Source organism: Rhinoderma darwinii, chromosome 4, assembly GCF_050947455.1.
Source record: "Rhinoderma darwinii isolate aRhiDar2 chromosome 4, aRhiDar2.hap1, whole genome shotgun sequence".
In the NCBI taxonomy this organism is placed as follows: Eukaryota; Metazoa; Chordata; class Amphibia; order Anura; family Rhinodermatidae; genus Rhinoderma; species Rhinoderma darwinii.
In genome coordinates this window covers 104,473,631-104,490,451 of record NC_134690.1, presented here as the reverse complement: position 1 = coordinate 104,490,451, position 16,821 = coordinate 104,473,631, and the positions used below count along the sequence as shown (strand labels likewise).

The window sequence follows — 16,821 nt, the reverse complement described above, 5'->3', positions numbered from 1 at the left end:
ACCCACGTGATTCCCTGCTCTATAAGAATGCCCCAGCCCTTCTGATCCTTGCCTGAGGGTTGTTAGTCTTTCCCTGTCTGTCTCGCAAATGGTCCCTTAGTGTCTCCCGTTCCAGCTGTTACCCGTGCCCTGTTACCGTTCCTGTATTCCGCATTGTTCCTGTGCCTACCCGTGTTCAAGTGTCATCTGCCACGTCAAGTGCCATCTGCCACGTCAAGTGCCAACTGCCACGTCAAGTGCCATCTGCCACGTCAAGTGCTATCTGCTCATCGGATACTGCCCGCCACGTCTGGCGCCACTTTCCGCACCTGCCTCCATCCGTGCTGAAGCCACAGTCACCATCCGGACTATTTCAGGTACCTAAGCATTACTGTCTGCTATCTTACATTCACATAGACTGTGACCTGGTCAGCTGCCTCCCCGCTACGGCGGAGCGGCCTAGTGGGTCCACAACCCCAGTGTCCGTGATACATTGCAACCCTGATTGTGCCACAATTTCCTGTCACCAGTAGCTCTAGCCTAAAGCATACTGTACAACACCATTAGATGTGATTTTTTGCAGTTTAATGGTTAAAGACTGGTTCGTAAGTATTTCTAGGGAATTCCTTTTTCAACTACAACCTTTAAACGGCTGCAGAGAAAATACCGAAGGGGTCAGGACCCCTTCATTTTTGTGATAGATGAGAGTTCCTGTGGTTGGACCTTCAATGATCATTAAGTGACAGCAAATCCTAATGATAGGCAGTCAATTGGTAAGGCTGGAATACTGTCACGAAGCGGATTAGTGGACCCACTAGGCCGTACCGCCATAGCGGGGAGGCAGCTGGACAAACAGTAAACCCCAGAAATACAATGTCCCGCACAAGGGTACCTGGATAGTCCAGACGGTGGCCGCAGCTCTGGCACAGATGGAGATGGGTGCAGCAGATAGCGCCAAACCTGGCGCATGACACAGGTGCCGCAGGTTGCACCAGACGTGGCGGATTCCTCCGGACGTGGCAGATGACACAAGACGTGGCGGATTCCTCCGGATGTGGCAGATGACACAGGAGGTGGCGGATTCCTCCGGACGTGGCAGATGACACAGGACATAGCTGATTCCTCCGGACGAGGCAGAACTAGATACTAAAGGCACAGCACGGGAAACAGGAACAGGGAACAAGGCACGGGTAACAACTGGAACGGGAAACACTAAGGGACCATTTGCAAGACAGACTGGGTAAACTAACAAAGCTCAGGCAAGGATTAGAAGGCCTGGGCCCTTCTTATAGACCAGGAAATCGTGGCAGTTGATGATGACGACTTCCTATTTGCCCGTGCTGGCCCTCCAAGGCCGGGCACGAGCGTGCAAGCGCACCCTACGGGACACAGCAGAACGGAGCGGAAGTGAGCGCTGGCGTCTCCTAGGAAGGAAATGGGGATGCTCACGGATCCATGGCTGCGGGCGTCGGGAGGTGAGAAAACCCGACGGACCGCAGCCATGGACGCTACAAATACCACTTTTACTAATCAGATTAATTATGATTTTCTGATGACACCAGAATGTAATATTTAACAAATAACCTGAATTTTATTTAACAATTAAATAAAAGATCCGACAATACAAATTTCTCCAGATTTCATCTTTGCCATTTTTTAACCCTACCATCAACCACTAGAGAAATATATGGTCACGTGCCAGGAATCATATGTCAGTGATATATTTCATAGCCTGGTGTCAACTGCCAGTGATAGGATTCTACATTAAGATGGCTTCATCAATGGTTACCCAGTATCTAGTTATTTTGTTGTTGCTATATCCCGAAGATTGTGTGTAATGTGAAGTACTAAGTGTAGTGTATTTACCCTAGTACTAAATTCCAGTGATATTATACTAAACTTGATGGCAAATTCAAGTGATAATTCACAATTCTGGTAGTGATTTTGTTATATCCAATATCTAAATCATATGTCTACTCATATGTAATATCTAATGAAATTACACTGTTCTATTGTATCAGGAAATCCAACCATTCATTTCAATAAAGTGAAACAGCAATAATACATTGGGGTTTCTATAGTCCTTTTTTTTATATTTAAAGTCATATTTTGTACAATGCACATATTTCCCTCACATTTTCTATATTTATATAATACATATTAAACGACGGAACAATCAATTAAGGAATAGTATAAAAGTCTGACCTAGATCATGGTGGTTTGCAGCTGGTTTATTTAGAGGCTTCCATTCATCTGTGACACTGGCTCAACTAACATCCCAAAACATAACTCATTTAGTACAAGACCATTTCTATTATCTACAGTCAAATTGCAGGACCTTTGGGTGGTCTTTAGGTTTGTCTGTCACCACTGAATGTCTACCTAGGTGTACGTCACCGCTAAAAGTCTACCTAGGTGCCCATTTAAAATACATAAGCTTTTTTTGGGGGGGAGGAGTTGGAGGATTTGTGCACATATTTAGCGACCAGTGTGTAGAAATATTCAGTATAAAGTGTGGATCTTATTTGTCCAAGCGCCAAATCTAAAAGATAATACAACTTTATTTCATTTAATTCATATTCTAAGGAGAAGGCAGAGGGGGTTTATTGGTTTGATATTTAGTTCATTCAATAAATTAATGAAAAGGTTGGGTCCAAAACTGTAAAATACAGCAAAGTTTAAACTAAAAAAAATTTGTGTTTGAGCATTTGAAATTCTAATCAAATAACTGGGAAATTGGGTAAATAATGGCTTGATGAAAAAAAGCAGTGAAATTAAATGAATATGTTTTTTTTATATGCTAAATTTGCTATGTTAAATTCACAGATATTTAGAAAATCCTGACGCAAAATAACACCCAAGCCTAATTAACTTTTGGGTGGTGGGGTATAGGAATGGTATATGGCTGGCTGTAAACCAGTGATCTTGCACATCCTATGTCCTTTGCACACTAGCAGGGTTATAATCTAGAGGGTTATAATCTAGACTAGGAAGCAAGATAGCAGCAAGCAAAGTAGCAGGCTGCAGCGAGGAAATGATATGGCTGGGACATAATGGCATTGAGTGGCTGAGCACTGCGCTCTGTTCTGGTCTCACCTCCTGCTGAAAATGGCTCCACGACAGAGCTACACTGACTTATGTAGTGGGTTTGGGTCATGTGTAACATGCTATCTAAAAACACATCTGATTGGCTGTTGAGTTTTGCTGATGGCAAATCTAAAAATGTTCGACTTTTGACTCAAATCTCAAACTCAACAATAATTTACCTTCTTGGGTACTGATGAATGACTAATCTTGCACTGTACAGTACGCTGCCATTGTCAAAGCTCTCTGTAGATACTAGGCTTGGTGAGAAGACGCAATTGTTTTACATTGGTAAGTAGTATGTAGCCCTGTCAACTTTGAAAAGAATAATGCTCAATGCCACTATTGTACGGTTATAGAACTAGATTTTAATTACTGGAATGGTGACCATCATAGTTTGTCATTTGATAAGAAGAAAATAAGACACCACAGCAATAGCCTACTATGGAGCAGAGTACAGAAAAAAACTCTCCAAAAGACCAACTCTCTAAAAAGATCACACTAGACTTTTCTGTTATATATTTTCAATTTCCTCATAGCCAATATATATATAATATATATCCTCTTCTATGCAATGTTGGATAATTTCACTATAATCCATTCATTTTGTCAAATATTATTCCATGTTTTCCCATGATGATAATCATGGGTCAATCATTTTTCTTGATTCCATCCTTCACAGCTTGATGAGCAAGATATTTTAAATACATCAGAGCCAAGGGGACAACCCACATTTAAATAATTTTGCTTGGGAACTTCTGAGAAAGCATTGCATTTGGCCCTTAGAGATCACTCAGCATCCATTGATTTAAAGAGGAAGGAAGACAAAGTAAGCTTACACTGCCATAAATCCATCATTTCATTCGAGAATATCTACCTACAATGCGATTGTTTTTAATTTTTTCTTACTATATCAATAAAACTTGGAAATAGTTTCCTTTTAAAAAGACTTCAAGGACACAGCGCTGGATCCATTTCTTTGCCTTCCTTCCATTTCATACGTGTGCCGACACGAGGACCCGTGCGCAAGTCCACACATGCGATAAGGTGAGCTGGAGGAATCCTCCCAAACATTTTTTTGATTTAAAGAGGCTCTGTCACCAGATTTTGCAACCCCTATCTGCTATTGCAGCAGATAGGCGCTGCAATGTAGATTACAGTAACGTTTTTATTTTTAAAAAACGAGCATTTTTGGCCAAGTTATGACCATTTTCGTATTTATGCAAATGAGGCTTGCAAAAGTACAACTGGGCGTGTTGAAAAGTAAAAGTACAACTGGGCGTGTATTATGTGCGTACATCGGGGCGTGTTTACTACTTTTACTAGCTGGGCGTTCTGATGAGAAGTATCATCCACTTCTCTTCAGAACGCCCAGCTTCTGGCAGTGCAGATCTGTGACGTCACTCACAGGTCCTGCATCGTGTCGGCACCAGAGGCTACAGTTGATTCTGCAGCAGCATCAGCATTTGCAGGTAAGTAGCTACATCGACTTACCTGCAAACGCCGATGCTGCTGCAGAATCATCTGTAGCCTCTGGTGCCGATGTGTCCTCGCTCGTCTAACACGATGCAGGACCTGTGAGTGACGTCACAGCGTGATCTCTGGAGAACACGGCTGTGTCTGCACTGCCAGAAGCTGGGTGTTGTGAAGAGAAGTGGATGATACTTCTATACACAACGCCCAGCTAGTAAAAGAAGTAAACACGCCCCGATGTACGCACATAATACACGCCCAGTTGTACTTTTACTTTTCAACACGCCCAGTTGTACTTTTGCAAGCCTCATTTGCATAAATACGAAAATGGTCATAACTTGGCCAAAAATGCTCGTTTTTTAAAAATAAAAACGTTACTGTAATCTACATTGCAGCGCCGATCTGCTGCAATAGCAGATAGGGGTTGCAAAATCTGGTGACATAGCCTCTTTAAATGGAAGCTGGCAGTCATTCAGAGCTGATAGCCTTACCTAGTGAGAAGAGCCGACTTCTACTCTGACGTAGCATGAAACTTCTATAGAAAGAGATTGTCTAAACCATATGACTTTGTTAAACAGGCTCTGTCACCAGTTTAATATTTCTCTATCTCCTACCTAATCTATTAAACGCTTTTATGTAGATAACTACTATATTTTTGTTTGTTTTTAAACTTTTATTATTGACAAAATTCTGATAATTTTTAGATTTATTCAAATTTTTTCTAAATGCCCAACTGGGTGTTTTTGTTTTTTTCGCTTCACCAAGTGGGCGTTGTAAAGAAAAGTGTATGATGCTGATCAATCAGCGTCATACACTTCTCTTCATTCATGCCAAGCTATATTCCCAGCCCAGCGTGATCTCTGCTAGAATCGTGAGACCACGCTATGACGTCACTTACACCCACTGTTCTTTCACCGGAACGACGGGAGAATGAATAGACATCGCCTCCAGACGTGCCAGGACGATTATGCTCCTCAGCAGCAGTCTTGAGCTGCTTGCTTTCTGTTCAGCCGAGCAGTTTGTATACAGACTAAATAGAAAGTCTATGGGCTCATACACCGCACATTGACTTTCCAAAAAGAGCCGAACAGAGACTAAGCGGCTCAGCATTCACGCGAGCGCTTCTGCAGATTCATTTTAGCGATCGGTGGGAGTCTCAGTGCTCAGACACCCAGCAATCAAAACTTCTGACATGTCACTATGACAAGTCAGAAGTTTGTTGAACGTTTAGTTACCCTTTAATGCTAAGTCACATTGTTTTTCTATGCTAAACAAGATGTATAAGGAATTGTATGTTTTAACAAAAAATATGTTTTGTATTCAGAAACTCATCCTAGATTTCAGTAAAGCTAAAAAGCAGTGCATTCTCTGTCCAATGGATTGCACTATTTCCACACAATGGCCATGAAATATTAATACACAGGTGCACAAAAACAAGTCATTGGGTAAATACAACAAGGCCAGTGCTATAATTAATCATACATGAGACAGACAAGTGGGCGTGGAGTCTCCTTCTGCAAATCATGAGCCTGATGAAACAATCTGGGCAGCATATATAAATGGGAAACAAAGCTTACTAACCCTACCTTCATCACCATGTGGACACTACTCATTCTCGTGAGTATTGCAGCCGTATCGGCCGAACCTAGAGCCTTTCACGGGTAAGCATGACGTTTAATGTGGACGATTTTTATAGTAAAAAAAATACCTGCTGGTGTTTCTATTTATTACATATTGTTTACAGGGAGAAAGTTTTTCGAGTATTTCCACAAGACAGTAAGGATATAGAAGTCATCAGAAGTTTGGCTGAAAATGCAAAGGTATGGTGATATTAAATTACAAATGTTTGGTATGTCTCTTTCAGTTGTTGATTCAGCATGTTGTTGAGCTGCACCTTATATGAATTACTGTAATTCTCTCTCATCCTTATACCAATTGTAATCCTTAACTCATTTATATTTGCTTCATGAAAAGAGGTCATAAACAGTCACATGATCATCACCATTGCATTTGCCACCATGGGTAAATGAAAGGAATTCCAGAGAAAGGAAATATAGGGAACGTTGACAAAACATCTATCCCTTGGATAGGGTGGATGGGCTGTACGCATGAGAATATCTCCACAAAGTTGTATTGCTTTAGGTGCAAAATTCTGCCCCATCTAAAGGCCAGCAGTAGAGGTCTGCATAGTGCAGACCAACAGTAATGGGACAAGCCCTCTCGGACCAAAATGAAGTATTTTAGAATGTGACTTCACCTTCTTTGTCCCTGAAGTTCAGTATGACAGCTGTCGGACGGACAATAATTAATTTAATTGTCTCTAAAGAAATTGCTTATGGTTGCCAGCACCTACAGCATTATCAGCACCTCGGACACAGCATCCAATTTGCTGTACAAAGAAATGTACAGTAAAAGAACAGCATTGTTTTTGCTTGTTTAGTCCCTAAATGAAGTCCCACTACTCTTCAATGGGACCCTAACTACCTACTCTGACTACCCCTCTTTCCCAGCAGATGATCCTTACTGATACCCTTGCGAAAAACACGTGTTTTATTTGACCATTTTGTTTAGTAGCTAGAGAATATCTATCTCAATGTTTTTTATTTGTCTAGATAACCAAATCTGTATGCAGTGATATAAGGGCATCTTACAGTATCTACTGCACTTATTTTAGTGTATGTACTCTGTTAGGTCCTTTTTATGTATTCTCTTTAACACACCTAGAGGCTTTTGTCATTATCAAGTTGAATGTCATTTTTAGGACTGAACTATTGTTTTAACCTTCATGATTTAATTTTTATGTCTAGTGAACTCTCCTTTCATCTACATTCTAAATCAAACTTCAAGCCTCTCTGTCCTTGTATGTTAGAAACAACAAACAATTCACCAAGGAACATTAAAGTCATGTGTTGGATTTTTTCCATTGACCCCTATGTCATTAACACTTTCTGACTTAAATTTTGCTGGTCCATAAAGCGTTAACTGCTTCTAGGTATAAAATGTATTTTTTAATTATCTCAGAGTAGGAGTCAGTCACTGACCCAGAGGTTAGGAGAGGAGACCAAGGAACACGCTCTCCCACATACTCTACTCAAAGATACACATTACGCACAGAACTCAGGAATATTTAATAATTCTTTAATAATTTACTTAGGCATTGATAATTTTATTACTGAATAAATGTACCAATATTTGATATAATTCCGTAACCTAAATTATAGTTTTGTAGAAGTTGAGGCTTCTACAAATAATGGGTAGTAGTTAAGTCTGATATTCTTTAAAATCTATGCACTAAGAATAAACATCTGTCCCTTGGACCCAGGGAAGTATCTATAGGTGTGCAGAAGTTTTAGTATCACCCAAGTCCTGTTGCCTGATAAAACATGATGGTTTCGGGGTCTGGTTTTACATCAGGGCCCAAGTTGACACAAAACATTACAACATTAGAGATGACCAGACACAAAGTCTTGGGGGCCATAGACAGTAGATTATTTGTTGGAGTATCGCTGGGGTTTAGCAGAACCTCAAACTATGGTATTCATTCGGGAAAACCAGGCTGCCCCGGATAGATTTAAGATCCTTTCTTTTTTTTTTTTTTGGATAGAAGGATTGCCAATGATGGTTCTCTGCTTTATCCCCAAAAAAAATTGCATAAATCACTGAGCCAATCATGTTAGTGAAGGTATTAAGTCTGACAGTTATCTTTTGCCCATTGCCGGGTTTTCTTCTGAGAAACTTGAAAACTATTCTCTTAGCATATGTTTTTTTTTAAACTAGTATGGGTGATGTCCAATCCTTAAAACTTGTGGCAAAAATGTTCTAGGCAGGATGAAAACCCTTTGCTGCTGTTTTGACATATTTAGTAAAAATCATTAAAATGTTAAAAATAAGCAAATATTTATACTAACATGTGTTAACCAGCTGGAAATAGGGTTTTCTCTATTATCTTAGCAGAATTGTTATTGCCCACTTTTTGGGACTACATTTTGACAGGTGTGATCACTATACGTTAATTTACTGTACTGGATTTGTTAATACAGTTTGATTGAATATTCTAGGTCTACAGTAAAAAAAAATATGCACGACAAAAAAATTTGCTTTCGCATATCTCTCACTTTTACTTTTCTATCCCAGCTTGACTTCTGGACTCCAGCCTCTGTTGATCTTGTAGAACCAGGAAAACGTGTTGACTTCCGTGCTGAAAGCCATGTGGCCTTTGATGTTCAGGCTCTCCTTGAACAAAGTGAAATTCCCTTTGAGTAAGTTAAGCTAGAAGGAAATTACACTTTATTAAAGTCATATTGATAATATAAAAAAAGTTGAGAAATACATTTCATCTAAAGAAAATGTCTTAGAAAATACCAACCATTGCCTATATTGCACAGTTTGAAACTTTTTAGTGATACAAATGATTAGCAATAAGAGAATAAAAAGTATGGATTGGTACCTCCCTTAAGCATATTTTTTTTTGTTTCTCTCATAGATTATGTCTGAAATATAAAAATTCTACTTATCTTTCCAAAACTGCACTTGTCAAACATCAATCACACATAATCCCATTTAAGACAATGTATTGCCTTGGTTCTCAGTTTACACTTTCAATATAGGAATCCATATACTTTACTACACTTTGGGATTCTTGCCTTTAGATTTAGTGAAGTAGACCGATAAAAAAGAAAACAGGTTCAATAAAGAGAGTGTCTACTAAACTTACGTAACTATGATTTTTTCTTAGAATTATGATTGATGACCTCCAGGATGCCCTGGAAAAGCAGCGTGATAGCAATATCCGTGCCGTGCACAGTTATGAGAAGTACAATGACCTCGATACAGTAAGAATGTCTACTACAACACTCAAATTAAATAGTAAGTGTGGCTACCATATATAATATCTGGTTTCTTTACAGATCAATGCTTGGTCAGCTAACATTGCTGCTCAGAACCCAGGTCTGCTGTCCCGTTCTCAGATTGGAAGCTCATATGAGGGACGTCCTATTTACTTGCTCAAGGTAAGATGGAGCCACTGTCATTTAGACATCTGTCATAGTCAAGCAGGCATTAAAGGGACTATAATTCTGCGGATATTGACACTAAGCTTATTTCACCATTATTCCCTCATCACATAAACCTAGCAAGTACCAGCAAGAGAGGCCAGCTGTGCAATGCCTAAAGAAAAGAACATGTAATATAGTACAAAGCATATGTGTTTGTACTAATAATGTTCTTCAGTTACAACTCTGGATCATGACACAGATACATGCAGGCTTTTACTTCCATATATCTGTGCAACTTTTAATACTGCCCTTTGTATTTCTTCTTAGTTCTAACTTCTTGAGCACCGGTGATCCACATACACATAGGGGTCTTGTTGATATTACAACATGAATAGTCATATAGTCAGTACTATCTACCATATCAGGGACGTGACTAGAATTCATAAAGCCCAATAGTAAAATGAGGTGGACACCCACCACCTAGTGAGAGGAAAATGAGAAAGCTGCATAAATAGCAATAATTAAAAGTATGAATAATAACGCCATATATCAGATAGTGCACATAATAGTGATAAAAAGCAGAAAGCCACCCACTTGTTAGTCACCCATAAAAAGGATCAGTGTTCTTGCATCTGTTTGGGCCCCCTCAACCTCCGGGCCCCATGCTACGTCTATAGTTTTCTCATATAACATATGTAAAGATTCCATAAACATCTGTTCAACTTCATCTGTCTTGCCTTTACTTTGCAGACAGATTCTACCGGTCTCAAAGGGGAATTGTTCCCATTATAAGCAAGGCAGAGGATTTGCCTCATAAGACAGTCACCAGAATACTGGCTGCTATATACTAAAGCCTTTAAGTTGCTTGTATCACAGCAGATGAAGGCGTTCATAAAATAGCCCATGTCTGCTGCAATAAAGCTTTAGAAAATTTGATTTCCCTGCTGCTGCCCCGCTCCATTATCAGATCACTCCAGTCCATAAAGAGAATGACTCCAATAAAAAAATATCTAGATATGGGAATTGCTGTATATATAATTCCCCAACATACAATCCTTGGTAGGCGACCCTTCATGTTAAGCTTCAGTCCCTTTAATATGAAACTAAATTGACAAGTGTCATCAAATATTTTTCAATTGACATTATCCGCTGATATTTCCACATGCACATTGTTTTTACTTTTTCTGAGAACAAATATGCATGCAGCAAACCATTGAGAACTATTGACAGCTTTGTGATATACATTTTATTTATTCTTAAAGGTTGGAAAAAGCGGAGCAAACAAGAAGGCAGTCTTCATTGACTGTGGATTCCATGCAAGAGAATGGGTCAGCCCTGCTTTCTGCCAGTGGTTTGTAAAGGAAGTAAGTGATCGCAGGATTAGATGTGGGCAAATTGTAATCTCTGACATCACACATAGCAAATATCAATCGTGATTGTCCCCATAGTTCTCACTACTGCTTTGACATTCATGATGCTTAGTCAGTAAAAGCTTTGTGTGCTCACTTCAGACACATAGGATCATTATAGTACCTATAAATATTTTAAATGCATATAAAACAGGTGAAGAGCTGATAACACCTTATTGTAGTGCATTTTAAGTATATCCGTAGACTGTAATTACTACATATCTGATTGAAATACGTGGATCTTTAGCTTCAGTCATGAAAGTTTATATATATTTAGCACTTTATATTTAAGCCTTCCACACAAAACAAAATCATGCTATAAATGTACTGTATCTGAGGTATATAACAGGAAATCATACCTACAAAAACATGAAATAATATCCACCTGTGTCACATCCTTTAAGACAATTAATACAAATTTCCAATTCAAGTAAGACCAATTTAATTTTCTTTACCACAGGCTATTAACTCTTATGGTTCTGACGCACAATTTACCAGCCTCCTCAACAACCTGGATTTCTACGTTCTTCCAGTCCTGAATGTTGATGGGTACTCGTACACCTGGACCACAGTAAGTAACTAAACATGCAAGAATGGAGTTAGAGCGAATCGCTGTAATGTGCCGGAATTATAATTCTTTACATTTGTAATTATTCTCTATAGAACCGTATGTGGAGAAAGACACGCTCTGCTAACATAAACAGCAGCTGTGTTGGAACTGATCCCAACAGAAACTTTAATGCTGGATGGTGTAGTAAGTGCATTTATACCATTTGTGAAGGAGTTCTACTTTTTTGTACACATATACTATGTATATTAATGCCCTCCCATTTATCATCTAGTATTTATGTGTGATAAGGTGCCGATTGAAATCAATGGCTATTTATGATTTCCATTGTTGACGCTGGGCAAGGTTACAGCCTCCCAGTGGCAAGACCTACAATACATATCGCTCTCGGGTTCCTTAAGATGTCTTAACTATTCCCTAGAAGATTACAGTATTTGGAAGGTGATGTTAAAATATTACAGTATGTCCCCAAAATATTTACTTGACCTCACATATAAAATATATACCCAATATGTTATGGTGTTCCATGATTTATAAAACAACCACATTAGAAAATCAAAAGTAAAGCTTTCTTAGTACATATTTCCGTTAATAAATGTTAATAAATGTAATCATTCGAAGACATAATTCCCCTGGTAATGTTCAGGATGGTTTCTGAACTATTTCTGATTTTATAATAATTATGACAGGATGAAATATCCAAATACTACATGAGAAACATGAAACTTTACTCTATGACATTGAAGAATAAAATCACCAAGCAACACCGTTCTTTACCACACTGCTACATGTCATACAAAATGTCATATATAGACATGCTGCCCAAGTATGGGGAATTATTGGTTATAGATGAACACGTATATTTCCAATATATCTTCATGGATTTTTCTTTTTAAGCTGCTGGAGCTTCTGCAAAACCTTGTGATGAAACATATTGCGGTACTGCTCCTGAATCCGAGAAAGAAACCAAAGCCCTTGCTAACTTCATCCGCGCCAATCTTTCTTCTATCAAGGCTTATCTGACCATCCATTCTTATTCCCAGATGTTGCTCTTCCCTTATTCCTACACCTACTCTCTCGCTAAGGATCACACTGAACTGGTGAGCAGGACATTTATGTTTAACCATTAAGCATATTTTAAATATTTGATACTGTGACATGTATTGTGTTTATTAAATCTGATTTAGAGTTTGTAAATTTCAAGAACTCCTTTATTGGATTCATGATCATTTGAGTCCGTACAAATGTTATTATCCAGTTTGTATGGTAACCTTTAGAGATGATAGTGCACTATGATCATACTTCATCATGATTCTGAAAACTTTAGAGCACAAAACCCCACAACTCAGATATACATTAGTATATGTCACCTGTTCCTAGTGAATCTCCATATTTAAAGTTGGGGGGAGAGGTAGGTAAATAAGCTGAAAGAGTCCTATGGCATTTGTTCTGATCCACACAATAATAGTCTCACAGGTAAACTTCTACATCCATTAATGAACTACCTCAATAGAAGACTGAACTGATGTTAAGTGACTCCATTGTCACTGGTCTTAGACCCATGGGCTCAGGGTGGTCTCATTAAACCCTTAGTTAAATGGTTTTAAATTGGTAATAAAGCACAAAGGGGAATTTATAAATCATGGCACATGCCATATTTGTGCAATAATTTGCAACTTTTTAAAGATTTTTGCCACTTTTTTAAAAACTGGGTAGAGTTTAGCGGAAGGAGGCAGAGCCACCCATGGCTTGACAAATTTACTCTTATTTACGCCAGAAACTGGTGTAAATTGTAGCATAAGTCTATGCCAGCTCGTGGCTGGCATAGATTTCACTTTGTGGTGCATGGCAGTAAAAGATGCAACAAATGTATTAAATGGTGTTTTGGGACTTATTCAAAATAGTGGCAGAGGTAGGAGGGATGCATTAAAAAAAACATGAGCCATTACTCACCTCAAAGATCCCCCAAGTTCCATCGCCACTGCTCCAGTCTTTTCAGCCTCTGTTTTTTTACACGGTTGCAGCTTTTGACGTGCTTGTATATCCACATGATCGCTGCAGTCAATCACTGGTCTCAGTGGCATATGACACAGGATCACTGAGGCCAGTGATTGGCTGCAGCAATCACGTAGGCATAGGGGAACGTCATAGATGCAGCCATGTCAACAAACAGTGGTGGGGAGGACTGGAGGGGCTGGAACAATGGGGATCTGTGAGGTGAGTAGTGGCTTTTTTTTTTTTTTTTTTTAATGCATCCCTCCTACCGCTGCCACTATTTTGAATACTTTGGAAAACTCCTTAATATATTTGTCAAATTTTACTCCTGTAGGCTTCAAACAAAATCTGGCATATGAATTCTGCCCAAAACTGTATTATGAATAAATGAACTAAGAAAACAAGTTTATTTATTGTCTGTCCTGTTGTCAATTGCTAATGCACACATCAGCAACCCATGTACATGACAATACTGTGTACACTCTTACATATAACATAAGCGAAAAATTGTTACCTGGCCTCAATGGTTAATATCTTGTACTCAAGACTCCTTGTGTCAGAAAAACAGAATGTACAATTGAAACAAAAAAAGCTAAGAGGTTAAATGGCAAAACTAAACAGTATATGTACTCTGGAAGGTGGCCAAAATCATACAAGATATAGAATATCACTAAAGAAAATGTTTATACAGATATGACACTACAGATATGACAGAATCCTTCTAAATTCATGATAGTGTTCTATTTGTTTTATCTCAGGGATTAGAAGTGTACATGTACATTAGTAGGATATCAGCGTACAGTGTGATTTTGAAATTTATTTTTTTGCTATGTAAATTTGCTTTCCTTTATTATCCATTCAAGCCTATGGAAATGATGGATGATAGTGAATATTAAACTCTTGTCTCCCCTTTCTGTAAGTTGATGCTTGATTTCTTCCATTGAGTTTTTGTAAAATAATCATCACCGGTCTTTTCAAGCCCAATAATCCAGAATATATAAACAATCAATACACGTTAACTCATATCTACCAGTCATATATTTACTGTCTGTGACTCCTGACTGCAGTTCTAGAAACAGTGACTGTGTTTCCTAATAAAACCTTTCTGTCTGTTACAGAACAATGTTGCCCAGGGAGCAGTTTCTGCTTTGACCGCTTTGTATAAAACCAAATACACTTATGGTGCTGGTGGAGCAACAATCTGTAAGTTATTAGTTTGGTTTGTTATTCCGAATATTTAATAACACGGCACTATCTTTATACTACAACATTTGCCATCAATGAGACAGTTACAAATAGGATCTTCTGCATAATTCGGCTAACTAATTGGCTAGCAATAAGTATGAAGTTGTGTCATCTATGACAATAGACTAGACAACATGTAAGTGTGATAAATAGATGACTACACTTATCAGATATATCGTGGTGTACAAAAATTGTACAATCATTTATAATAGGTCTTCCCAGTGATAACTTCTTTGGACTGACTTGCCAATATGAACAGCAGTATTTCAGTGTTTGAGGCCAGCAATAGAGAGGTAGCTGAGCCGTATGAGCATATTGAATTAACATCCTCACTTATAACATTTGTTTTTGTATCACAGATATTCCGTTCCCAGTACTATGGCAGTCATGCTATAGTAACACTCTTATTATCTAGCAATAAATATTCTCATATTCAGCTACTCATGTACCTGAACTACTGGCAGAAGAATTCACCCACTTATCCAACATTTTCAGTGTGGCCACAGAAGTAAAATAAGGGGGTATCAAACTAGGAGCATGGAGCATTGTAGACATCCATGTCCAGGCGATCACCTATAATCTGTGATCACCTGCATAAGTAAACATCCAAAAGCAGATAGGCATGGCTTGTTTTACACCTTGATGGTCACACGGTGTGAATTTTATTAGTATCCTGTGTAGATGGCAATGATGTACTAAATGAATAAAGTATGAAGGGTTGACACAAAAGCATCTTAGGTTCATAAATGAACATAAAACAAGTTGAGATTGTGTATATTAATTAAAGGGTCTTTCATTAAAGGGGTTGTCTGCTTTGTACAACCCCTTTTTGTTGGAAGGGTACCATGATGATAAGCACCACCACAGGATAAGAAAATTATTACACAGTTCATATTGAAATCAATTACACAAATGTAATGCATGAGTCTCACAGAGCAAAAGACACTATTCATAGCCATTCTCTACTCTGGTTATTAGATGGAGGTAGTGAACGGCAACCCTGATCTTTAAACTGATTCCTTTATACAGTATTTAAAAAGAGTTGCAAAACCAACCAACCTCTTTAAGTTACTTCCTCAGTCATGGTAATCTTTTAACTCTTTGAATTCTAGACCTGGCTGCTGGAGGCTCTGATGACTGGGCTTATGACGCAGGTGTAAAATTCTCTTACACATTTGAGCTGCGTGACACTGGAAGATATGGCTTTGCTCTCCCCGAATCTCAGATCAAGGCTACTTGTGAGGAAACCCTGCTGGCTGTGAATTACATTGCCAACTATGTCCAGAACAATGCCTAAGTGAAATGTATTATTCCAATTTCAACCCAATCCATTTTCTATTTGTATTTAATATTATCTTTGTAATTCCTTTTGACTTCCTTGGTTATAATTGCCAATTGGAAAAAAAAATGAATGTAAATGACTGATAAGTAAAAATAGAAATTAAAGGAATATCAGTTAAGAAACTAGTGTATTTTAGATGTAATTTATTTTTTAATTTATAGTAAATATGAATGGATAAATGAGAAAGTAATGAGTATAAATGAGCCACGTCTGGATAGAATCACGAATCTAGAAATGTGGCTAATTGGTGAATCTAAGTTTATGTCCAATCCATTTGAGGATGGCAGATACCTTTAAAGTGTCAAAATGCTGTGATCAGTACTGGGACTGTGGCTACTGAGACAGCACTGTTTGCATGCTATTCGTTACACTCAGTACACGTGTATTACATTCTGTAGTAACATAGTTAATAAGGTTGAAAAAAGACAGAAGTCCATCTAGTTCAACCTATAAACCCCTATGAGGCAAAAGCAAATTCTCCTGATTTAAGGGGAAAAAAACAAACATATTGTACCAACTCCAAATATGGCAATTAGAATACATTTCTTAAATCAGTGATCCATCTCATGTAATCTAGTGTATATATAACTTGTACAGAGTCAGACTGGTCCACTAGAGTAGCAGAGGATTCTCCGGTGGCCCCATACTCTGAAACAATAATGAGCCCAAAGATACGGCAGAAACAAACCTTATTTGGAGCAGACTTTGGTGCCAATCATTTGCCCTTGGGTC

At 38.4% G+C, this 16,821-nt stretch overlaps 1 protein-coding gene across 1 annotated transcript; it reads left to right on the top strand.

Annotated features, from left to right (window-relative positions):
- The first annotated feature begins 6,132 nt into the window (after positions 1 to 6,132).
- On the top strand, positions 6,133 to 16,165 carry CPB1 (carboxypeptidase B1). Its single transcript, XM_075863989.1, has 11 exons — positions 6,133 to 6,197; positions 6,281 to 6,356; positions 8,671 to 8,795; positions 9,272 to 9,368; positions 9,444 to 9,545; positions 10,793 to 10,894; positions 11,400 to 11,510; positions 11,603 to 11,693; positions 12,405 to 12,607; positions 14,621 to 14,705; positions 15,860 to 16,165. Exons 1-11 carry the CDS (start codon positions 6,133 to 6,135, stop codon positions 16,042 to 16,044), a joined length of 1,242 nt encoding a protein of 413 aa, XP_075720104.1. The 3' UTR covers positions 16,045 to 16,165.
- The last annotated feature ends 656 nt before the right edge of the window (positions 16,166 to 16,821 follow it).

Excerpts from the sequence above, each read along its gene's own strand:
- CPB1 (XM_075863989.1), top strand. The coding sequence starts at position 6,133 with ATGTGGACACTACTCATTCTCGTGAGTATTGCAGCCGTATCGGCCGAA. Across the intron at positions 6,357-8,670 it reads GTTTGGCTGAAAATGCAAAG|CTTGACTTCTGGACTCCAGC; the intron begins GTATGGTGATAT and ends TTTCTATCCCAG. Across the intron at positions 12,608-14,620 it reads CTAAGGATCACACTGAACTG|AACAATGTTGCCCAGGGAGC; the intron begins GTGAGCAGGACA and ends TGTCTGTTACAG.